This window comes from Protopterus annectens, chromosome 3.part1, assembly GCF_019279795.1.
Source record: "Protopterus annectens isolate FY-2018-M chromosome 3.part1, PAN1.0, whole genome shotgun sequence".
NCBI lineage: Eukaryota > Metazoa > Chordata > Ceratodontiformes > Protopteridae > Protopterus > Protopterus annectens.
Window position 1 is genome coordinate 32,891,671 of NC_056732.1, and position 27,176 is coordinate 32,918,846.

A 27,176-nucleotide genomic window follows, 5' to 3' on the forward strand; every position below is an offset into this window, starting at 1 on the left:
GATCGTGGTCTTTTTCTGTTTGGCCCCGATTTCTTCCTATCAGAATCAGCAAATCTGACATTTTTCTTTTGAACCCCAAAGGGTTTGCCCCTTTCATAAACCATCACATCTCTGTTAAACTTATGTAACTTTCTGTTTTTCAGTTGTTGTTCAAGGACCAGCAAGTTATTGCCTAACTGACTGAAATATTTGGTGAAAAAAGGCTCCCCCTCAAACTGTTTAACCTCCTCATAACTAGAATGTACTTCGGTACAAAATTTGTCAACGGTCCTTTCATAGTGGGGAATAAGAGTATCCTTGTGTTGGGCCTGAGCCCATTCATCCAATAATGTATCATCCTTCATACTGACCCATGGCTGAATCCTGACCCGGAGCCCACGAGGAGAGATCCCTCTAACCTTATAGGCCTTAAATAACTTCAGATGTCAGACATTAGTCCTCAAGGATTTCATGCTCTTGGTTAACTTAAAAAAATACTAGCACAAATATTCTCGGGATTCAAAGAACCTGAAGTATTCCCTTTCTTGCTATTGGGCCCAAGCCCAAAAGCTAATAAATCATCACGGTCTGCTGCTAAACCTTGTAAGAGTCTGGAAAAATCCATACTAAATAATAGTGTTTGGCAAACCCTATGAACATTTTTTATAGATCCAAAAAATCAGTTTACTAACTGTGATGTTTGCCTTTACAAAAATAAATGTGCCTGAATAAACAAACAGGCACATATATTATCAATTTGTGGACCACTGACCAATGACAACAACACATAAACAGTTAACATAAATGTAACAAATAGTTAATTTCAGATAATCATAAATATAAAGGAAACTTATATCTAAAGAAATCATAATATCCAACAGCTGACAGTTATAGGCAAACACCTATATAAGTAGTATTAGCAGAAACATGTGGATTATTGGAACAAGACATACATGTGTTATTAAAAGCATTAATGAAAAAGTACCAATTATATTAGAAAGATGGCAGAAAAAGCCACCCAAAAATCTATTTACCAAAAGGGAGCCATTAGGACCCCTAAACTGCATGCAATGAACGGCACAAAAATGCAAAACAGTGAAACTATTTAAATAATAAATCCCTGTCCAAAATTTGTTCAAATCAAAACATCCTGAAGCCAAATAGATGCTTTGTTGTGCCCTTTCTTGAGCATAAAGTTGCACATAAGAATACACTTGAACAACCTTCGATGAGTACTGGAGCTGGTCCAGAACCCCCAAAGAGAGGGAACAAGTATGAATCCACAGTACTGCTTGTTTAAATATATCAAAAATGTGGAGCAACAACTTACTCTCCCCAACATTCAATAAAGCATCTCCCTTAGATCAAAAAACTGGGATAGTAACACCATGTAAGGCTCATATACTTACACCCAATGTAAAATACATTCATGCATCTTACACCAATGTTGAACAAACCATAACACATCCTATACATCCCCCTGTCAACACATATAGGATCGTTGTCCACACTTAAATGTGTAAAAATTATGTTATAAACCATCTTCACCCCTCACATTGGCATTTAACCCACAGTTCAGACCCCCAAAAAACAAGTCACCATAGATAAAAGCAACCACATCTGCGATAAGCCCAGACCAACAAAATTAACTGGGCATAGTGGGGGGTGTAGTTAGAGCTAAATTTATCAGACAGCAGATTCTTTATGTCACCTTGGTCAGTGAAGGTTGTGCTATTTACCACACGTTCTTCACACTGCTGATTGTTACCTTTAAGGTTCCTGACAGAGCTAAAGAAGACCTTCTGATTTTCCTTAGCCTGCAAGGCTGTCCTGACATTATAATTGGCCTTGTTGGATTGTAATAAACGTCTTAGTTTCTTGTTTAGTTGAATCTTAATGTTCTTATCTGCATGAGATTTGATCTTCCTGATTCTGGCCAAGACTTTTTCCTTTTGTAATATAGCCTATTAAGGTACAGATTCCAGTTGTGGGGTTTGTTTTTCTGTTCACTCTGGGTTTACTGGTAGGTACAGCAGCCTCAGTGTAGCCATTTTCATATTTGTACAGGGTTTTGTGAATAATTCTGCATAGGTAGCTGTGTTTAGAGGAGCTTTGAATTTTGACAAACTGCCAGTTAATAGATTTTAGTTTGCTTTGGAATAGTTCCTGACTTTTATAGGTTTAGTTGAGCTTTTTGAGGGCGACAGATTTTTGGTCAGACAGACCTCACCAGTGAGGGTGTGACACAGGGGAGTGGAGTGCAATGCTTTCCCATGTTGATGAATGCTAGGTCTAACCAGTGAGGGTGTGACACAGGGGGGTGAAGTGCAATGCTTTCCCATGTTGATGAATACTAGGTCTAACCAGTGAGGGTGTGACACAGTGGGGTGGAGTGCAATGCTTTCCCATGTTGATGAATACTAGGTCTAACCAGTGAGGGTGTGACACAAGGGGATGGAGTACAATGCTTTCCCATGTTGATGAATACTAGGTCTAACCAGTGAGGGTGTGACACAGGGAGGTGGAGTGCAATGCTTTTCCATGTTGATGAATACTAGGTCTAACCAGTGAGGGTGTGACACAGGGGGGTGGAGTGCAATGCTTTCCCATGTTGATAAATACTAGGTTTAATGTGTAGGATCATCTTGTTGGAGTGCACACAGTCTGGTCCCAGGTGTTTGTGTTGATAATGTCCAGGAAACATACTTGTGATTTAGAGACAGTGTATATTTCCCAGTCTATAGAGGGGTAATAAAAGTCTCTCATGAATAGGATATTTGGTTGGATGGTGAGTTCCTCTAGTAGGTCTAAGTAAGAGTTGTGAGCTTTGTGGGTCACAGAGGGTAAGCTGTAGCTGGCCAAAACATGGTAAGAAACCTCTTGTCTATTGAGACTTGGACAATGATACACTCCATGGCATCATACTGTTAAACCAACCTGGAGTTGTATTTATTTCTAACATAGATCAAAACACCTCCACTTCTAGCCCCCATCTGTGCTACGTTTGGCCTAAAAATGTGGAAGACACTTTGGCCCTGCACTTCCGGAATACTATATGCAACTTTATACCAAGTCTCAGTAGCAGGGTAGCTGTCTACATTCTCCAGACTGATTCTTTAGAAGGAATTCCACACAGACTGAGAACTACCATGAAACCTTCAACCAGCTCTTTTGTAGTTCACTGTTTAAAATCTGCCTCTGGGCATTTTTTTCTGGCTATACTGCTCAGACAAGCTCCTCGTGGTCCTGCAGAGTGGTCCTAGCTACAGGGAACTCAGAAAAGCGACTACTTTCTGGATTTAAGTATCTTTGCTTTTTTTTTCACTTGGAATAGCTTCTGTAGCTTACCCTGAACTAGCTTTTACTGTTTTTTAACTGTTTGCTGCATTATTTTAAAATCTGCACTTAAAGTTACATTTTAGTCGAATTTGATCGAAAGTTTGTTTGTTTGTTTAATTTAACTGTTGAGACTGCCCACTAAAGTGTGCTAGCCTGTGTAACTGATTTATCACTGTTTCTGCATTTTCTGTGTGTTTCTATCAAAAAAACAAAAAAAATAATCCTTGTTTTCCCACCTCTCCTCGACTAGTTTAGACCAGTTTACAGGCATTGCTGTATTCTGGGCTGTGGTGTAGTTCCTGTATTGTCCATTACCTTACTTGGATAGAAGGAAATTTCTTTGCTCACCAGTGGGAGTGGGGAGCCTTGAGCAGCCTACCTGTCCCTGTAGGAAGTGACCTCAGCACAAGAAGCTGTAGTAATTGATTGTTTTGGACCATTTCTAGGTCTTTTGTAGTTCACTGTTTAAAATCCGCTTTTGCACAGCTTTGCGCGGTTGTGCAGTGCCGGTTAAACAAGGTTAAACTTCTTCTGGCTCCGCCAGGTCTGCTCTTCAAATTTTCCCTTAAGGAAGCTCTACTCTTAGTATAACCAGACTACTCACTATATTATAAGCCTAGCACTTGTTCTCAATACTTCTCTACTAAGTAAGCACTCTCGTACTAAGTAAAGCACTACATCTACTTACCACCCCTGTGAATATCCACTTCCCTTAAAGGTATACCACTCCCTTATACTGTTCTAGCATGTCGAGTGGTAGATTACTGGCATCGTTTCCAGTTCAGCTGGTCAATCTGGGTATCTTGAGACAATGCTACAATTGTCTCATGTACACAGACAACTCTCCTCCTCCCAACAAACACAAATACATGTGAGAGATGCAACTATATAGCCAAACTGGAGGCTGAACTCTCTCAACTCAGGGCTGGCATGACCAGACAGGAGGAGATGGTAACCACACACACAACATTCCCAGTCCCACATAGACCTACCACAACTGCAAACCAAACACATAAAAACACAAAGACATACTCGGAGGCTCTAATAAAAAACTTACCAAAACAACAGAGGCTCCCAAAGCAGACATCCAACAATCCACCACCTCAAAACAAAACACATGCAACACATACTTCAATAAATAAGTGTGTCAACCAATCACAGCCCTTAAGGCCAAACACCATGCCTGATACACTAGTAATAGGTGACTCTATAGTCAGACACACTGATGTCCCGCTGACCAGGCTGAACAAGGAGAGAGTGACTGTGAGCTGTCTATCTGGAGCTAGGATCCGCCACATAACACACCCACTCAAGTCACTCCAAAGCAAGTACAAATATGACTCCGTCATTGTCCATGCTGGTGTGAATGACCTGAGAAGTACCTCCCTGGACTACATGACAAGAGACATAGAGGAGCTCTCCGATTATGTAGCCCAGGCTGGTATGACCCTGACCCTGAGCAGCATCTTGCCCTCACCAAGAATGATACCACAATACAAAGACAAGATGATCAGCTTTAATAATTGGCTCAAGTACTGGTGTCATTCTAAGGGGATCCAATGTCTGTCTGCCTGGGATGACATGTTGGACAAGCCACGCTGCTTCGCAAGGGATGGCTTACACCTGTCACCACTGGGCTTCCGGATATTGGCTAAGGCTCTTGCCATCCCCATAGTGCCTTTTTTAGGCAAGGCTCAAAAGACAAACCCACCTCCTTAGAAAACAAAAATGGAAAAAAACTAAGGGTAATGCTGCTCAACGCCAGAAGTCTAAATCTCAAGATGCAGGCACTTGATGCACTCCTCAGCATGGAGAACATCGACGTCTGTGCAGTAACTGAAACCTGGTTCAAGGCTCCTGAGAGCACCCCAGCACTACCAGACTATACCTCGTATCATGCTTTTTGGCCCCAAAACCTGAGCCAAACCACAAAGGGAGGGGGAGTGTCCATATTCATCAAGGACACCCACACCTCCAGGTTAGTAGCAACACATGAAAACATCAGAGACCATACAGGTGCAGCTAACCATAGGCAAAACTGCTATACAACTGGTAGCATGTTACAGACCACCCTCCCAATCTCAAGAACCCCACTCAGCCTTCCTGAAGACATTAGAGGATATGAATGTATCACAAAATACCATCATACTGGGAGACTTCAACTACCCAAACATAGATTGGGTACATTATTCTAGCCCTAATACCCTAGCCCAAAGGTTCCTGGAATTCATAAATTCAAATGCACTGGAACAACTAGTCACCTCTCCCACTAGGGGAGATAATATACTAGACCTGATCATCACAAACATGGGGACAAAATGCTCCACACCGGAAGCATACCCCTCACTAGTGAGATCTGACCACAAACTAATCACCCTGGATATACATATCCCACCTCCACCCCCAGCACAAAATACCACAGTGAAAAACTTCTCAAAAGCAGACTTCACTCTTCTTAAGACTGAGATGGTATTCTTTAAGCCCACTGTGCCAGTGGATACCACATCACACAATGCCGAATCCTTCACAAATGCTTTCTATGGACATCTCCAAGAATGCATGGATCATGCAATCCCAAATAAATCCAAGTCCCTCTCCACCAAAGGCAAGCATCCTGTCTGGTGGACCTCAGCCATTAACAAATTGTATAACAAAAGAAGGAAGCTACTGCACGTCAAAGCAAAATCCCATGAAGGGAAGACATCTTTGATCAACATTAGCAGAAAACTACATTCTCTTATAAAAACATCCAAGGCCAACTTTGAGAGAAAAATTGCTAAGGATACTAAAGATAACCACAAAGCCTTCTTCAGCAATGTTAGAAACCTGGGCGGAAACCCTCAGATATGCTCAGAGTTGGTTCACAACAACAAAAAATACACTGAACCCACAGATATTGCCAACATTCTGGCTGACAGGTTCAGTGCAAATTTCTCCCCTCCCTCACCCCCAAAAGAAGAAATACTTATCCCAGCTGAATGTAATCTCCCTGTCATCTCAGATGTCCAGGTGAGAACCGCCCTAAACAAAGCTAAAAACACAGCATCAATGGGATCTGACGGTATCCTGGGTTGCGTGTTACGTGAACTCCAAGAGGAGCTAAACCCACACATAAAAATGCTATTTAACCTTAGCCTTACTTCGGGATATGTACCTGAACACTGGCGTACAGCAACAGTGGTCCCACTCCACAAAGGGGGTGCCTCTACAGACCCTGGAAACTACCACCCCATAAGCTTAACCAGCCTGGTCTGCAAAGCTATGGAAAGAATCATTATGGAACTCATAAACAGAGACATAGGGGACCTACAGACACTTGACCCCACCCAGTTCAGCTTTGTAAAGGGCAGATCCTGCCTTTTGAACCTGGCTGACTTTTTCGAAACAGTCACTAGAGCCATTGATGAGGGCAAAGCAGTCCATACAGCCTACCTGGACTTGGCTAAGGCCTTTGACACAATACCTCACTCAGGCATCATAGATAAGCTCAACAGCTTAAACGTAAACCCTTATGTCACTAGATGGGTTGCAAACTGGCTAAAGGACAGAACCCATAAAGTTAAAATCGCTGGAGCAATGTCAGACTGAAAGCCAGTCACAAGTGGTGTCCCACAGGGATCTGTCCTGGGACCCCTCTTGTTCGGCATTTATTTCTCAGATGTTAAAGCAAACATGGGAGGGCTGTGGCTGACAAAGTTTGCAGATGACTGCAAACTAGGTGCCATAGTCGATACACCAGCGGACACATACATCCTACAAAAAGGCCTCACAGAAATGGACAACTGGTGCCGGAGTCACGGCCTTAAACTAAATGCCAAAAAATGTATAGTCATCCCCTTTGGGAAAAACAAAGTACCCACAAATTATCACATAGACAGCAACCCACTGAGTACACAAAAAGTAATCAGAGACCTAGGGACCCAAGTCAACAGCGACCTCTCATTTGACACCCACATTGCTAAAGTGGTTAGAAAAACATTCTACCTTGCACACCTCATCATGAAGGGATTCACATCCAGATCCAAGGATGTCATTGTACCCCTATACTCCTCCCTCATCAGACCCATGATTGAGGACAATGCCCCATTTGGTATGTACCTCACCCGGCATTTGCAACAGCTGGAGAGACCACAAAAGTACCTCACCAAGAGGATCAAGGGTTTCCAATATATGTCTTATTCTGCCAGACTAAAGAAACTTCAGCTCTATTCAGTAGCATACCGCCTGCTCAGAGGTGATCTCTGCCTGACGTACAAGGCCATGTCCAATCAGGATCTGATGGGCATGCTCCACCTCAAAAAATCCCAATCCATCAGGACCACGAGAGCTAAAGACTTAAACCTCGGCACAAGTATGAATAGGACATGCTGGAGGGATAGATTCATAACCCAGAGGCTTCCCATGCCTTGGAACAAGATCCCAGTTCGTATTAGGCAGAGCCCCTCACTGACTCTCTTCAAGAGAAATCTTGATGAGTGGATGGGAGATCATAAGTTTACCCCAGGGGTCACATCTGTGCCACTGCTAGACAGGGGCACAGTAAACTAATTCTATTATATAAGGGGACCTTCATTGTGTCACTACTAGACAGAGGCACAGTATTCTAAATTTATTCTGTACATTTTTTGTACCATTTCATGGGGTGGCAAAAGCCACGTCACTATGGCTAGGCTTACAAATGCCCCAGGGCAGATAGCCTAGTACTAAACTATGAAAGTATGAAACTAAGAGAACGAGGCAGCTAATACCCAAAGTTGTCCAGCTTCCCACATTGGCATGAGGGATCATACGATCCTTCATAGGACAAACCCTCTGAGTCTAGTATATCTATCCCGTGAAACCCTCCCCTATCACACCACCACACTCCCAGCATGAGTACATTAATGATCACTTGATCCTACCTTTTATTGATCCTTAATATAAATATGAGTAGGTGAGACAAAAGCACTTTCTTAATCAGGACATACAAACCCCACTGACTTTTGGACACTAATATCTAAGGGGATCCCTTTGAATTCCCACATTACTCTGATGCTTCGAATTTGGTTAGTGTTTCCACCTTGGTACAAGGATGCAGCCAAGCATTCCTTTGGACTCAGGTTACTCAACATAATCTTCCACCTAATGTGTCAGTCATCTTGACTTTAGGTTGTCTAAACCAACCCCCTTAATGTTACCACTCCTGCAGATGATGTCCTGCTGGCACAGTCTAGGCACATCCAGTTTCCCACAATCCCTCCATTATCCACACCTTCATGACATTATTTAGGTACCTCCTGGCTTTGATTGATTTTCAATCCAAAAATCCCCCTCCTCATCCATTGATGCTCCAACCAACCTCATCAGACTTTACACAGTATGACATTCATTTCTCCTGATTTTTCTTATTAGGCACCCTATCATCTCACTAATGTTGATCTTGTCAGCCTTGTAGATCAGCACTTCCCCAGTCATACAAGGCCTTGCCCCCACCCCCCACCTTCAGTATGTATGATACGTCTTACAGTTGCATAGATCTGTCATTCTGTTTTTTACCACTTCATTCCCCATCCACAGGAATTCTTGGTGCGTGTGCAGGTTCGAGATTGTTAAACTTGATCTAAAGAACCTTGGATTACATAGGCAGAAGTGCTCATCACTGAAAAGTTAGTGTGTGTGTGTGTGTGTGTGAGAGTGTGTGTGTGCGTGTGTGTGTGTGTGTGTGTGTGTGTGTGTGTGTGTGTGTGTGTGTGTGTGTGTGTGTGTGTTTTGTTTTTCAATGTGATTACCATAAAGTTTTGAAGAAAGAAAACGAGGAAAATAAATTAAATAAAGAACTGTGATAAGCATCATGTTTTTAGTTATTTAATTTTACATTTAGTTGATTATTTGAATGAGAAATCCTATCTATATCTTGCGATAATTAATTTACTCAGAGGCTAACTGAGACAAGCTAGCAAAAGTGTGTATTGAAATAAAGACCATCTAAAATTAAAAGAAAAAAAATGAACATTTCAAACTGAAATATGTTTCTGAATCTTCTTTCATATAGATTAGTAAATGCAGTTGAATTCTTTGGATAAAAAGGAGTTGAGATCTCAGGAAGCGGCAGATTTGGCTATTTTTTATTTTACCAAGGCATTTGGCTTTTTACCATATAAAAGGTTTGTCAACGACTTATAGTTTTTCAGGGGGTTCTATGCTGGGGTAAAAATACAGATGGTTAACAGGAAGAAGCATTATTCAATTGAAACAGTGGCATAGAACTCAGCAGTACAGTTGGTCATATTCATTATCTTTACAACTAACTTTATAGAAAGTTTAGCCAAAAAAAAGTGTTTTCTGACAACAAAATCAGTTGCAGAAAAGACAAGAAAAGCCTGGTAAGATTTTAAGAATGGCCTATAATACAGAAGCTTATACACAATAGAAAAATGTAAAATAGTCCATGAATGAAGCAGAAAGCCACAAAATGAATGCAGAGCTGGGGATGTGGTCACAGTAGCATGAAAAGAGGAATGAAGGAGGATTTCACATCAAATGAGATAAAAAAAAAAACAGTATGAGAATGTAAGGACAAAGACTGAGAGGATACTTAAGTGTAGAAAAATGTATCATTAGGGGAAAATAGAAAGTTATTATCCGTCTTTAGACATCTGGTAATCCATCGTCTAGCATACTGTAGAAACTTTAGGAGATTTACTCACATTTAATAACAGGCACTTCAGATAATGGCAACAAAATTACTCCACAGACTTCACTAGGATCAGTATTAAAGATGCTAGATGAACGTAGCAAGCACCCGATAGATGCCAATGTAAGTACATCATGTAACATCTAACTAATTACTAGCTTTCACAAATGAAAAGCACGAGAAAAAGGATTTAATGAGTTAAGATTATTCCTAAAAATATAATAGTTCAGACAGTGTCCACATTTATTAATGCAGTGAAAGGTATAAGGTCATCCTTCAGAGGCCCTGGGGAGATCATTTCAATCCGCAGTTTATCCAGGAAATAACATAAAGTTTAAGTACGATACGTAGTCCATATTTTGCAGCAGAATCTATGTTTCTGTGTTTACCAGGTTCCTCAACGACACCATTGGCTGCGTAGAGGGGGGCATTAATGGAGTCCATAGAACCTGTACCCTTTTGGACTAGTAAAAGCATATTTCTTAACTCAGAGGCTTGAGGTACTATTGAATGATCATTTTTTTCAGTAAGGTTATTGTAACAAGAAAAATGTAAGCACTAACTAATCAGTTTGCATCCTTAAGGTGGGAAGGTATGGCCATATGTGATTTTTTTTGTATGAATGCCAGTAGTGGGATCTGTCTTTTAAGTTAATTTATGTGTAGAATAGTGCAGAAGTAGGTATGCTGCCATGTCATAAGGTATCTCTAGAAATACTGTTGAGACTTAGTTGGAAGAGAGACGGAATTGGCCCTAGTAGGTAAGGTGAAATCCGTGCACAGACCTTCAGCTCTGAAAGCAGAACACCTCTCAGTATCTTTACTAATAATGGAAATGAATAAGCAGGTCAAACATTAGACAAGCGTCACTTGCATTATATCTTACCATTTGGGTAGGAAACCTGACTATCGCAAAGAAGAGATATGACAGATCTGACATTGAAATAAAGGAGTTGGAGGTAAGTGAGTCATGAAAACAGAAGATCCACACGAATCATATTAGTATGTATGACTTCTCTGGCTACCAATGGCTGTGCAATTTTAGAAAACACAGTTGGACTGTCAGAAACATAATCTGTGATAGCCTGTTTACAGTATTGACTGAGTGTACTTAATTATTAGGGATCGTTTACATAACCATAAGAGACTTAATTATCAGGAATCGTTTACATAACCATAAGAGACTTAATTATCAGGGATCGTTTACATAACCATAAGAGACTTAATTATATCAGGGATCGTTTACATAACCATAAGAGACTTAATTATCAGGGATCGTTTACATAACCATAAGAGACTTAATTATCAGGGATCGTTTACATAACCATAAGAGACTTAATTATATCAGGGATCATTTACATAACCATAAGAGACTTAATTATCAGGGATCGTTTACATAACCATAAGAGACTTAATTATCAGGGATCGTTTACATAACCATAAGAGACTTAATTATCAAGGATTGTTTACATAACCATAAGAGACTTAATTATCAGGGATCATTTACATAACCATAAGAGACTTCATTATCAGGGATCATTTACATAACCATAAGAGACTTAATTATCAGGGATCGTTTACATAACCATAAGAGACTTAATTATATCAGGGATCATTTACATAACCATAAGAGACTTAATTATCAGGGATCGTTTACATAACCATAAGAGACTTAATTATCAGGGATCGTTTACATAACCATAAGAGACTTAATTATATCAGGGATCGTTTACATAACCATAAGAGACTTAATTATATCAGGGATCGTTTACATAACCATAAGAGACTTAATTATCAGGGATCGTTTACATAACCATAAGAGACTTAATTATATCAGGGATCGTTTACATAACCATAAGAGACTTAATTATCAGGGATCGTTTACATAACCATAAGAGACTTAATTATATCAGGGATCGTTTACATAACCATAAGAGACTTAATTATATCAGGGATCGTTTACATAACCATAAGAGACTTAATTATCAGGGATCGTTTACATAACCATAAGAGACTTAATTATCAGGGATCGTTTACATAACCATAAGAGACTTAATTATCAGGGATCGTTTACATAACCATAAGAGACTTCATTATCAGGGATCGTTTACATAACCATAAGAGACTTCATTATATCAGGGATCATTTACATAACCATAAGAGACTTAATTATCAGGGATCGTTTACATAGCCATAAGAGACTTCATTATCAGGGATCATTTACATAACCATAAGAGACTTAATTATCAGGGATCGTTTACATAACCATAAGAGACTTAATTATCAGGGATCATTTACATAACCATTAGAGACTTAATTATATCAGGGATCGTTTACATAACCATTAGAGACTTAATTATATCAGGGATCGTTTACATAACCATAAGAGACTTAATTATCAGGGATCGTTTACATAACCATAAGAGACTTAATTATCAGGGATCGTTTACATAACCATAAGACAAAATGCTGCTAACAATGTGCCTTCAGTCTTTCCCTCCTTCAGCTGTAAACTTTCTTTGACTTTCTGCTGTAGCTATAGTCCATGATACTTTTTTTGCTAATCACAAGGATGCTTACCAGCCTGTGTTTACTGGGCTGGAATATGATAAATAAAGCATACGTTTCCAAATATGAAGTATCACAAGTTATTTGTACATAAAGTTGGTGTCACTTTAGTAAAATATGTATATCCACAGGAAACATTAAGCAGGACGACAAAAATACAGAGTGAAATGTAGGTAACAACATGGAAGGAAATAGGGGTGCAAGAGACTGATAGTGCTGGGTTTATAGCAGCTATTTTTGGCAAAAAAAATGCTTGAAGTCATGCATAAGTTTAGGTTTTGTTGTACTGGATTAAGTACCATTTGATTGAAACCAAATAATGAAAACAGTTCTACTGAAAATTGTCCATAACACAATTGTTTTACAAGGAATACATTTGTAAATATTTTGGTGGTAGGGCATGTTCCTCTGCACCTTAGAGTACTGAGCTGGGGATCACACACACCCTTGGTTACATATCATGGCACCCTAATATATTATCTCTCAGAGGCTGCATGCCCTTGTAGTCAATGAAGATACATTGATGTCTACCTAAAATAAATGCTTTTTATCCAAAGCTGTATGAGGCTACAGTAAGTGCAGTAAGAATAAAGTAGTAAGGTGGATTGGGGGATTCTCTTCTTCCAAGGCTTTGTGACCCCCCCACTTTAAAAATAAGTTAGTTGGATAGGATGGGGGGCATATGTCCCTGTTCAAGAAACAGCTTCACTCAAATAGTTTTCAAACACAGAGCATTCAGTTTTCTAGCTTACCAGATACTGTCGTGAATCACCACAGGGGGACCAGTAAAAAGGACAAAGTTGGCTAGCTGCCCTCTGTAATGTATAAACCTATTCTCATATCTAAAGATGATCTGTGAGTTGGCCCACATGCATTGTGTAGTAGCTAAATCTCTTCTACTCAGAGTATACATGAGACCTGCAACCTTTATTCCCTTTGATATGTGCTTAAAAGAAGTCTTGAAACTTCCCAAACATTAAGGCTTTAGAAGGAAGTTACACTGAATGTCCACTTGTTTGAAAATGCTTTCCCAAGGGATTAGAATGACAATTTAGTTTCTGTAAATTTGGTTGATGATGAATCAAATGAAGAATGCAACCATTTTAAATACTTTTTGCTGCTCCTTCATTTACAAGTATATATTATTACTAGTATATACATAAGTCTAGCTAAAGTGCTCCATTTTAGACTAAATATTTTCCATGCTTGTCAATGCCAAAACACTGTAGACTTTAAACGCATTCTACATTTTAGATGTCATCGTCAATTGCCTGATCAGCAACTGCATTTCTGTTAAAATACCCAATTTTGTCTCCTATTATTCTATATATTTTCCTAAGATAATGATAAACAGAGATACTACCATTGATTGAATTGCCATTCTTATTAAATGTTGTATTATCTCTCTCATTGTTTTAACTGGGCAAATATCAGTTACATAGACTGGTTAAACTGAATGTTGAATGAATTGATGATATTTTCACTCCCAAACTTACAAAAGTATTCCCTGAACACCAAGTAGTCTGGACAAAAACCTGTTTGGTCCTTCTTGGTAGACTAGGCAGAGGTATGCAAACCAGATAAATACACTGGAACTTTAAAAATGCTCTCCTGCCTTCCTGACTAACATTCATCCTAATGATAACTTAACCTTGAAATTAATAAAACTACTACTACTATTTCTGTAAAATACTTTGACATATATGTACACATTATTTTAGGTTAACTGTATATTGTTTATTGAAAGAAATATATATTTTTTATTAGAAAACAAAAGCGATAATTCAGAAAGATCATTGAACGAAATGCATATGAGCAAAATTAGCATAGGTACTTTACCTTCAAGTGAGATAATATGGCATTTTGTTATTGTGTCTTGCTAATTAAGACTGTTTTTATGACTTTTCTTTCTTTATTTTCATTATCAAATGCTGCAATAGCATCTTCTGACATGTTTTTTTAAATAAAAAATGTTTATTCACTTGTTAAAATAACACTAAGTAAGCAAACAATGCAACTGCAGACAATTTTAAAAATACAAAATGACACTTTTTTATTTTTATAATTACAGGAAACCAAAATTGATTGTGTTCTGGTGGCCAGCAAAGGTATGTTATTGTTTGTACCTTGCTTCTGCAAGCTGACTTTTCTGCTTATTTCCTTATATGTCCCCTTTTCCTTCACGTCAAACACACACACAGATACAGACATAGGCATGCATACAGACAGACAGACACAAACGTACACACAAGGCCAGCCATAAAAAAGTAACACTTTAAGCATCCACCAGCTTATCAATGGTCATAGCCATTGTTTGCAGCTATCAAACAAAGACTTAAAAGGTATGTAATGCCACAGTCATCTGGCTACCAGTGTTGAATAAGACCCTGAGCCACACAGCAGACTAATTCATCAGTGTTTCTCAATCTTTTCTTGGCTTGGAAGAGCTTTGTAAGACGTAAAAACCAGCACAGCTTGTAAGTGGCTATTTTACCATCTTACTTCTTTTGTAACATTTGATGGTGCAGTCTTCTGACCTTTTTCTGGGCTAGAACACCAACTGTATATCTGATCCTTTGTATGGGAGCAAGGATTTATGGAAACTGTGACATTAGTGTATAATCATTTCATTTTCAGCAGGGAACCTATGAGGCTTTTCCACTGCTATTCCATGAAATTACTAATGGAAAAAAAATCTGGCTCCAAGGAACAGAAGAAAGAAAGCCTGACTATGACCTCAACAACCCACGTTTGAGTAGTGCTTCTGGCACTAGAGGAGGAAGCTGGGGAGGTTTGGGGATGAGCGATCAGTACCAGTCTGCACTTCCTAGAAGAAGGTTGCAATATTAGTATTTTTGTCTGCCTGTCCATTGGAAAACGCATGTGCAAGAAGGGACGAAGGAAACCCAAATAGTGATATGAGTGTTCACATCAACCACTGGGCAGTGGGAATAGAAACAATCCTACAGTCTGCCACATTTTTATAGTCCCAGAGTGCCGTGAATAAAGGGGCACAATCCTGCACACAAGGGCCATAAGTTTTCGTCTTGTACAAGAAGTAAAGTGCACAGCATACAGTTGCTCCCAGGAAAACTCACTTCCTCTGGATCCGTTTGTAGTAAGATGTCCAGGTTTCTTCAGATATAATCCACAATGAGATGTCCAGGTTTCTTCATGGAAAATCCACAATGAAATGTCCAGGTTTCTTCATGTAAAATCCACAATGAGATGTCCAGGTTTCTTCATGTAAAATCCACAATGAGATGTCCAGGTTTCTTCATGTAAAATGCACAATGAGATGTCTAGGTTTCTTCATGTAAAATCCACAATGAGATGTCTATGTTTCTTCATGTAAAATCCACAATGAGATGTCCAGGTTTCTTCATGTAAAATCCACAATGAGATGTCCAGGTTTCTTCATGTAAAATCCACAATGAGATGTCCAGGTTTCTTCATGTAAAATCCACAATGAGATGTTCAGGTTTCTTCAGATATAATCCACAATGAGATGTCCAGGTTTCTTCATGTAAATCCACAATGAGATGTGTATGTTTCTTCATGTAAAATCTACAATGAGATGTCCAGGTTTCTTCATGTAAAATCCACAATGAGATGTCCAGGTTTCTTCATGCAAAATCCACAATGAGATGTCCAGGTTTCTTCAGATATAATCCACAATGAGATGTCCAGGTTTCTTCATGTAAAATCCACAATGAGATGTCTAGGTTTCTTCATGTAAAATCTACAATGAGATGTCCAGGTTTCTTCATGTAAAATCCACAATGAGATGTCCAGGTTTCTTCATGTAAAATCCACAATGAGATGTCTATGTTTCTTCATGTAAAATCTACAATGAGATGTCCAGGTTTCTTCATGTAAAATCCACAATGAAATGTCTATGTTTCTTCATGTAAAATCCACAATGAGATGTCCAGGTTTCTTCATGTAAAATCTACAACAGTTCTTCTTACTGCAGCTCACCTCCCAGAACTGACATTACAGGTACAACCCCCACCAATGCTAGGCCAACTTCTATGAATTGACAAGACTAAAACCTTCTCTTCTATGTCTCACTTAATTACACAGTTGGCCTTTTAAAGACCTATTAACTGATTCATGCAGGAATCCTCTCTTCTTATTACTCAGTGGTACCTAAATATTTAAAGCAAAAGGTCTATTTACATCATGAATTTACAAAATTTATATCACTTTTCAAAACACTAATTCTTTTTGCAACACTTGCGACACCACACCAGGTTATAACATAATAAAATATACGCACACGCACACACACACACATATATACATGCATACACACACACACATGCATACACACACACACACACACACACACACACACACACACACACACACACACACACACACACACATTTATCTAACAGTTGTTAACCGGAAAGTCCAACTTGGAGCAAAGCCAATTTTCAGCGGAAGCCCGGGGAGAAATGTTCCATACGCATGTCTTTGTAATGTGGGAGGAAACCGGAGCACCCGGAGGAAACCCACACAAACACAGGGAGGACATGCAGACTCCACACAGAAGGCACCCCAGCCAAGAATCGAACCAGAGAACCTCTTGCTGTGAGGCAACAATGCTGCCACTGCACCACTGTGCACACACACAGACTCACGCAATCACACATGCACACACACAGGCATACATGCACACACACATACATACATACACATACAGACACACAGGCATACACATGCAGACAAATGCAGACACACACGTGCGCGCATCATACACACATGCATATACGCACACACATGCACAGACATACACACACACACACACACACACACACACACACACACACACGCGCACGTGCGTACTCTGCCCTGCTGTGAGGTACAGTAATAGTTGTAAGTAACTAAGCTGCACATTATTTTTTTCTCAAACTGGTACTTTCAGTGATTTGTTTTGCCAGTGGGAAAGAAATGATGAACTCTCTTCACCCATTCTTGACACAATGAGGTAGTAAACCACTGTATCGCTAACAATAACTCTTGAATCAGAAATCTACCCTGCTCTGGCACCTTTGTCTAATAGATAGAGGCAGACAGACTGTAAATGCGTGACCACCCATGCCTAAGTCTACACAGACAGAGTACGCATGTGCGCGCGTATGTGTGTGTGTATGTCTGTGCATGTGTGTGCGTATATGCGTATGTGCGTATATGCATGTGTACCCTACAAAACATCCCTAAATTGTCAACCTGACAGATACATTTGGGAGCAAAGGTAGGCTTAGAAAGTCCCCTAGGGGTTGTTAGCTTATTAATCACATATGAATATATAAAGAACTCCTGTCAGTCTGAAAGCTTGAGTAATTTTAAAATATGTCAGTTCAATAAAAAAGGTATTACATCACCCCTATGTTCCAGAGTATCAGATCTGACAGTCATTCTGCCAACAGTGGAAGGCTGCACCTATGAATTAATGAGATGTACTTACTTTGTTTATGTCAGACTAGGATTTTATGCATGGCATGGTTGTGTAAGATTAACTTTGGCATCTCACAGGAAGAGGTTTTTCAGTTCGGTTCTTGGTTGGGGGTGCCTTTTGTATGGAAAACTCATGTCCTACATCTTTTCGAATGAGTTTCCAATGGACACTCTGATTTCATCCCACATCCCAAAGATATGTGACGTGTGTGTGTGTGTGTGTGTGTGTGTGTGTGTGTGTGTGTGTGTGTGTGTGTGTGTGTGTGTGTGTGTGTGTGTGTGTACGCGCGCATGTCTGTGATGTGGACAACAGGTCTAGCTATAGTTTTCCATTCCTTATTTGCCTGTTAAACTCTCTGTATTGTGTTGACTGTTCATGGGAATCAGGTGTGATACCACATCATTAGATGGAGGATTTTGTAATGTATAAGAAATGAGATTTTGATTTGAGGCTTCAGTCTCTTTTTTTATATATGCTTAGCCCCATGTCTGACATAGAGTGCTGTTCAGTGAATTGTAGGTAATGGCATGGTACTGTCAGCAAGCATATCATTAACTTAATGGCAGGGAGCTCATTTCACTAATTTAGTGACAACAATCATGTAATTGCCCATTGCTTACATACATGATAACTGTTTCTGTTTTATTACACAAACATTCTCATTCAGAAGTATCAACTTCACAGCAAACCAGAAGAGAACATTCTTAGTTTGTACAATAATAATGTCTGAACTGCCAGACAATATAGTTAATTCTGAGTAATTTATCTAGTTCACCTAAGAAAAGGAAGACAGTTAGCAGCTAGCATATTTGCTGTTTTAGTCTTCTGTTAGATGACTTTCAGCGTCGCCTGTTAGGGGAATATAAAAAGTAACATTACTTAAAAGAGGCAGTCGATTCAAGTGGATTTACAAAAGTTAAGAAATAGAATTTTTAGAATATCTGTATTGAATGGGTTTTCTTGGGTATGTTAATTGCATCAAAACATCACAAAGTTTAACATTATTACAAAAAGTAAACAGAGGCACTGCAAACATAAGGATAACAAAAGCATAACATTAATTTCTAGCATACCAGCTTAGCAAGGATTCTGCAGTGCACAACAATGTTTCCATGTATTAAAACATAAAAAGAAATTTACACGTAAGTTTAACTCTCACTTGTTCAATTGTTATAAAACTGATGTTAACATTTGGCAGAAAAATGTTTGTGTGTTTATAAAGACTCAAATGATAGTTATTACATTCTGTGACCTCATTATGATGTCTCCTTTGAAATCTGTAGGATGGACAATAGGTTTCTGTGATATGAGTTAAAATATTAATAAACAAGCAAATAAACAAACAAACATGCAAACAAACAGATAATCTAAGTACTGTTGTTCAAATTAAATACAATTCCTTTTGTGTCATGAAATGAATCTCTTCAGCAAAATTTAAGGATGATGAATCACCTCAACAGTCGGCATGGTGCATATGTAACTTCATAAACATTTAACACTTTTGCTTTAAAAAAGTACTTATACATGTGACCACTAATTTAATTATTCTTACAGAAAAATAATGCATTTAACTTCTATTAAACATCAAAGGAACGTTTGACGTCTGGTCTCTGATCCATATTATTTCCAAAGTAAAAACTTGACTTCTCATAGTAATCTTGACATTAAGTCAGGAAAGTTTAAGGAATTATTCCTGCCACCCGCCTCCCCCACCCCAAGATAGTGTGAGCAAGAAAAAAGACATGTAACTTTCCTTAAGTTATGAAGTTCATTTCTCCACGAAAAACAATCTCTTTGCAGGTGTCTAATGGCTTCCCTCAGTCACTTGTTGGCAAGGCTCATTCACTTCTCAGAAGCCACAAACCTGTCATCTTGGCATAGATGCTTACACAACTACAGGACCAAAAGCTAAAGATGAAAACTAACATTAAATCTGAAGCCCTTTTGACTTTACAAAGCTAAGAGGTGCTGAGAATCTTCCACAGTCTTGGGGTGGGGGTAGAAAATGTAATAACATCATTGTCATCCTATTTATGACATGATTCCAAGTGTTGCTGTAAGTGGGAACCCATGTGTAAAGGTGTGCATTCACACAAATTATGTACATGTAACTGTATATTTAATGGGCAGAGTAAAGACGTGAAAACAGGGTCTGAAGATGTACTGGTCCTTATGTAGGCCTGATGCACACAACCTGTGTCACCTCTGACTTTGAAGGAGACAAAAAACCATGAACTCAGGAAGCACACTAAAAGAAAATAATCGTTGTCCCTCATTGTGAGCACAATGGACGGCACATTGGTGCAGCAGCTTTGTTGCCTCACAGCAAGAGGTTCTCCAGTTCGACTCTAGGGCGGGGTGCCTTCTGTGTGGAGTCTGCATGTCCAGCCTGCTTTTGTGCGGGTTTCCTCTAGGTTCTCCAGTTTCCTCCCATGTTACAAAGACATGCGTTTGGAGCATTTCTCCCCAGGCCTTTGCGAAAATTGTCTCATTCCAAATCGCACTTTCCCAATAAAAACAAATGTAAAATAAAATAAATAAATAATCACAGAGTCCTTTTCTTTACAATATTTAAAAGTAATAAAATAGTATGAACTTTTATCACAACTAAAACTTAAACGATAAGCACTTTCATCTCACATCCAGTCAAGTCTTCATCAGATAAAATTAAATCTGTTCTAAACAGCTGAAATACCCTCTCATACACCATGTATTTCAATGAACCACCAATAAGAAGTCTTTGTTATGCACACACCTACAATCCTATAAAAATGATACTTAAACCAAATTGGTTATATATTTAAACATTTTTTATCAAATATTTAATATTTAAAATCAAACTTTTGCACAAATTAAATTATGCCATCATCTTTGTAAAACTTTTAAATCTTAAACTGCTAGCAATCGAGACATTCATTTAGTCCCAGATGATTGGTCGCATTTAGGACTAACTTCCAATAAAGCTCGGTCTTAAAGTATATATACGCAAACTTAATTTTAAAATTATGTTTAATGATTTGTTACAAACAATGATGAGGTTATGAATTTCTAGTACTTTTAACCCTCTATTACATCCTGTAGTGCAACTGTATGAGATGTGTGAATATGATTTGAGGTTTTTATTGAAGAATGTATAAAAAGAAGACTGCATTTTATGTAAATAAATATAAGATGGGTTTATACCATTTTATTACTTTTAAATATTGTTAATAAAAAGACTTTGTGATTACTGCTCACAGCGTGTGCCAAGGATTCTCTCCTTTTGGTGTGGTCACCTTTGACTATGCTTTATTGTATCCTGTACCCAGTCACCACATAGCACCATACTGACAATTTTATCCAGAACAACTTTCTTATGTACAAATGATTTCTGAATTGTTTTTAAGTTATCTTTTCATTATAGGCTTCAGCGGTAGAAATTATTAGCAAAAACTGCTCTGTGTTTACTGTTTTAGGTGGGGAGGGCTGAAATAGGATCAAGGTTAGTTTTTATCTCGTAATGACATTACAATAATGAGTAGGAAGAGACCTTTTGTCTTTTTTTTCCCCAGCTCACTAATACATAAGCAGCTAGGTCAGTACTAGAATTATGCTACAGAGCAGATTATTATTTTATTTTCCAGTCGAAAATCCTTCAGACTGTCTGCCTTGCTTGGATTACTTTTGAATACTTAGTAATGCTGTACAATTATATATTTTCTATTATTACTTTTTGTTTTGTTTTCACTTAAGACAAGCTTACGTTCGCTACTTCTACTACTATTATCTGATCTGATTAATATACAGTGATTCACTAGAGATATATGGACGGAAAATCTTCCACACAGAGAAGTTTCTTACACTGTTTTCTTTTTGGACCCACTACACTTCAGTGGGTTGTTTTGAGACTTCGGGGATACCACGGAGATTACTTGTTTTTTGATAACACTATTTACAAGCCTCTCTTTGCATGGCATCGTAGGAGATATATAACTTATAACTTAGCCTCTGAAAACACACACCCGCACACACACATACACACACACACACACACACACACACACACGTATAAACATGTATACACTGACTATTATACCTTTAATAATGCAATCAAGATGATTCCACTAGACAATTAACACATTTTTTCTAGCTGTATGTCTTTAACATATGCTATACAGAAGCAGACTTGTTCTCTGAATTATTTACCTTTTAAAAGTAAAATGTCAAAAAGTAAAGTTCTGAGCTATTAAAGAGCTGCTTCCTGTCTCCAGGGTACAGAGTTTGACGCCTTTCCGATTCATTTTACTACTGCGTTACTCTTAGTAAGTCACTTAACCCAACCATGGTCCTTTTCAGTCCATGATAATGGGTGATTGTGTCTAAAGGATTTACTCAGTCAACAAATATTTAAAAAGAAAATAGATGTAATAGATGAGACTACCAGCTAAAGATGATCCCATGAAAGTAATATCCCTAAGCAAAGACAGAGTGGACCCAACCAGGAAGAACATGAAAAAATGTTGCTGTGCAAAAATATTTATAAACCTCTTTTTTCAAGTCACTGGGAGAGTTGGTATATTACTCATAAACATCATAAAATATTTCAGCACAGTGACTCTAAAATGCAGAATTATGTATGTGTATTTAATAATATAATTAAGTCAAAAAGCCAGTGTCCACTAAGCATATACTTGTTTTATCAATAAGAACTAATTCAGGTATTGTAATCTATTTATCATAATCATCATCATCTTCTTTCGGCTGTTCCCATTAGGGGTTGCCACAGCGGATCATCTGTTTCCATTTCTTCCTGTCCTCTGCATCTTGCTCTGTCACACCAACCACCTGCATATCCTCTCTCACCACATCCACAAACCTCATCTTAGGCCTTCCTCTTTTCCTGTTACCTGGTAGCTTCATCCTTAGCATCTTTTTCCCAATATACTCAGCATCCCTGCTCAGCACATGTCCAAACCAACGTAATCTTGCTTCACTGTCTTTGTCTCCAAACCAGCTTTACCAGAAAGGCTCATCCAGACTCTGCTACACTTTGCTGTGAAGGAAAGGTCAGTTTGCTTTTATTTTTTGTATTACATTTCTATATTTTGAATACTGTAGTTTGTTTTCTTTACTTTGTGTTTTGCTTGCATTCTGTTTTAACAGCATATTAAAACTTCAAAAGAGACCACAGCTCTCTCTGTTCTGAGTCAGGCAGAATTTTTTGAATTTTTCCCGCCCTCCCACCCATTTAAGTTGTCTTGTTAAATACCACTGTCTTTCTAGTTGCCCGCCTCTTATGTTAATCTGACCATATATCTCATTTCTCTCTACTTTCACTGGCTTATGTGAGTAATCACAAAATCATCATTTTTGAAATCCCACCCCTTCAATTATTTAAATTTATTGGCCATCCTACAGTATTTCATAGTACCAAAATACAAAAGTGCCCACCCCTTCAATCCATCTTGCTGTTTTAAAAATAGTTACTCTCCACTAAACCTTAACTTTTTAAACAGGTAAAACTCAAGTTACCTACTTTCACATCTAACTTCTCTAGTGCACACTGCAGAGTGCATTCTTTTCAATCTTACCTTTAAGCATCCCTGTGACTAGCACTTTCTCTAATACCTGCTGGAAAGCACTAGGAAGCCTTAAACTCATACAAACACTGAACTCTCCTTGTTAACAAGGAGAAATTAATAGTAGGCACTAAACAGCCTATAATTGCAAAGTACCTTGCTAAGGAAACAGCTCCTATACTTTACAAAGAAAAAAAAAAGCCCCAAACCAGGCATGTCCAAGGGTCAGCTTCCGGTGATTTCTCCTGTCCACCTGGTGAATCTGGGCATACTGGGGCAATGCAGCAATTGCCTCATGTACACAGACAACCCTCTCCTCCTACCACCCAACACTACAACCTGTGAGAGATGCACTTACATAGCCAAAATGGAAGCAAAGCTCTCTCCACCCAAGATTGTGCTAAACAGTCAAGAGGAGAAGGTTAACACCCACACTACACCTCAAGCAACACATAGCCCTTCTAAACCCACACCACCAACACCCACATATAGCAACACTAAATCCACATATGCAGAGGCCCTTAACTGTAACCTGCCCAAGCAACAAAGACCTCTGAAGCTGAAACGCAAACAAACACCAATCACAACCAATGTGTCACATAGTTCACAACACCAGTGTGCCACCCAGCAACAGCCCCTAAGGCAAGACAATGTACCTAACACTTTAGTCATAGGTGACTCTATAGTCCGGCACACTGATGTCCCTCTCACCAGGTTGAATAAGGAGAAAATTACAGTCAGCTGCCTGTCGGGTGCCAGGATCCGCCACATAACGCATGCACTCAAGTCACTCCACAACAAGTACAAATATGACTCTGTCATTGTCCATGTTGGAGTGAATGACTTGAGACGTACCTCCCTGGACTACATGAAAAGAGACATGGAAGAGCTCTCGGATCATGTGGCCCAGGCAGGTATGACCCTAGCCCTGAGTAGCATCCTGCCTTCGCCCAGAATGATACCACAATATAAGGATAAAATGATTGACTTCAACAATTGGCTAAGCTTATGGTGTCATTCAAAGGGGATCCAGTATCTGTCTGCCTGGGATGACATGACTGACAGACCATGATGCTTTGCCAGAGATGGTCTGCACCTGTCGCCCCTGGGATTCAGGTTACTGGCTAAGGCTCTTGCCACCCCTATAGTGCCTTTTTTAGGCAAACTTCAAAGGACAAAACCACCACCGTAACAGGTACAAGCATGCAAAATCTGAAGGTAATGCTACTCAATGCTAGAAGTCTAAACCTCAAAATGCACTCTCTCGAGGCACTCCTAAAAATGGAGAACATCGATATCTGTGCAGTAACTGAGACCTGGTTCAAGGCTCCAGAGAGCACCCCTGCAATACCAGGCTACAACTCTTACCACACTTTTCGGACACCAAACCAGGACCGAAACACTAAAGGTGGAGGAGTGTCAATATTCACCAAGGATATTCACACCACCAGGCTAGTTGGCCAACACAATGTGTCTGAAATTCTCCAAGTGCAACTAACACTAGGTAAGACTGCAATCCAAATTGTAGCTTGCTACAGATCCCCACCATACCCCAAGATTCTCACTACACCTTTCTAAACATACTGGAAAATATTAAGATAGAACCAAACACCCTAATACTGGGTGATTTTAACTACCCTGCCATTAACTGGGAAAACTACTCATGTCCCAACACCTTTAAGCGCAACGGTTCTTGGAATTCATAAATTCCAACGCCCTGGATCAACTAATCCATAGTCCTACCAGGGGCTCCAATATCCTAGACCTGGTCATTACCAACATGGGAAATCAATGCTCCATACCTATGGTCACCCCCTCATTAGTCAGGTCTGACCATAAGCTAATCACCCTTAACATCCACATCCCACCCCCACCCCCCAGTAAAGAAACCACCATAAAAAACTTCTCCAAAGCCAACTTCATGCTGCTCAAGTCAGAAGTGACAAACTTCATGACACCCATGCAGACGGGAACTGAAACTGCTGAATCCTACACTAAGGCACTGTACGAGCACATCCACTCATGCATGAATCGTGCCATCCCAAATAGAATGAAAATGCTCTCATCCAAAAAAAGGAAGCCAATCTGGTGGTCCCCTGCCATAAACAAACTTTATAACAAACGGAAGAAACTTTTGCAGAAAAGAGGAAAATCCCAGGATGCAAAAAACTCCCTTACTAGCCTCAGTAAGAAACTGAGATGCCTCATAAAATCCTCCAAAGCTAGTTACGAAAATAAAATTGCCAAAGATTCCAAAGACAACCACAAAGCATTCTATAACTATGTCAAAAATCTAAATGGCAATGCTCAGATCTGCTCTGAGCTAAAACAGAATGGCATTAAATATACTGATCCAAAGGATATTGCCAATATCCTGGCAGATCGATTCAGTGCCAACTTCACCCCTCTCACCCCTAAATGGCCCATCTCAATACCGGAAGATTGCCAAATTCCAGTAATAACGGCCACACAGGTACAAAACACACTCTCTAAAGCCAAGAATACAGCATCCATGGGACCAGATGACATCCTGGGCTGTGTACTACATGAACTACAATATGAACTGGCACCTCACCTAAGTGTCATGTTTAATCATAGCCTCACCTCAGGTTTCGTGCCCACTGAGTGGCGCAGAGCTACAGTTATCCCAATCCACAAGGTTCGATCCACCTTGGATCCCGGAAACTACCGTCCCATCAGTCTGACAAGCCTTATCTGCAAGGCTATGGAGCGTATTATCATGGAACTTATAAACAAAGACATTGGCAACCTTCAAACACTGGACCCCACACAGTTTGGGTTTGTGAAGGGCCGATCTTGTCTCCTGAACCTGATTGACTTCTTTGAATCAGTCTCCAGAGCCATGGACAAGGGTAAGGTGGTCCACACAGCCTATCTAGACCTTGCCAAGGCCTTTGACACCATCCCCCACTCTGGAATCATAGATAAACTTACTAAGTTGGGCATTAATCCCTATGTCACCCAATGGGTTGCTAAATGGCTTACTGATAGAACCCACACTATAAAAGTAGCTCCAAATCCAGCTCCAGACATGTGACAAGTAGAGTACCTCAGGGTTCAGTCCTGGGGCCGCTCTTGTTTGGCATCTACTTCTCTGAAGTACAGGTCAACACTAAGGGACTCTGGCTAACAAAGTTTGCAGATGACTGCAAACTGGGAGCCATTATTGAATCCCCAAATGATGTGGATACTCTACAAAAGGGCCTTACAGAAACAGATGCTTGGTGCCAGAGCCATGGGCTCAAGCTCAATGCCAAGAAATGTATTGTTATCCCCTTTGGGAAAAAACATGTATCCATGAATTACCATATAGGTGGCAGTACACTAAACACAGAAAGTGTGATAAGAGACTTGGGGACACAGGTGGACAGTTGTCTCACCTTCGATAACCACATCGCCACAACAGTCAGGAAATCCTTCTATGTGGCACACCTCATCACGAAGGGCTTTTCATCCAGAAAAAAGGAGGTAATTGTCCCACTGTACTCATCCCTCATTAGACCCATTATAGAATACAACGCCCCATTTGGTATATACCTCTCAAGACATCTGCAACAACTGGAAAGGCCTCA

At 39.5% G+C, this 27,176-nt stretch overlaps 1 protein-coding gene across 8 annotated transcripts in view; it reads left to right on the forward strand.

Moving 5' to 3' along the window:
* PTPRM (protein tyrosine phosphatase receptor type M) overlaps positions 1–27,176 on the forward strand; it is a 4,358,319-nt gene that overhangs the window by 2,762,672 nt on the left and 1,568,471 nt on the right. For all 8 annotated transcript variants that reach the window (XM_044066519.1, XM_044066517.1, XM_044066518.1 and 5 more), the window contains exon 13: positions 14,630–14,666. In XM_044066519.1, the coding sequence (XP_043922454.1) occupies positions 14,630–14,666 (37 nt within the window). The remainder of the gene's footprint in view (positions 1–14,629; positions 14,667–27,176) is intronic.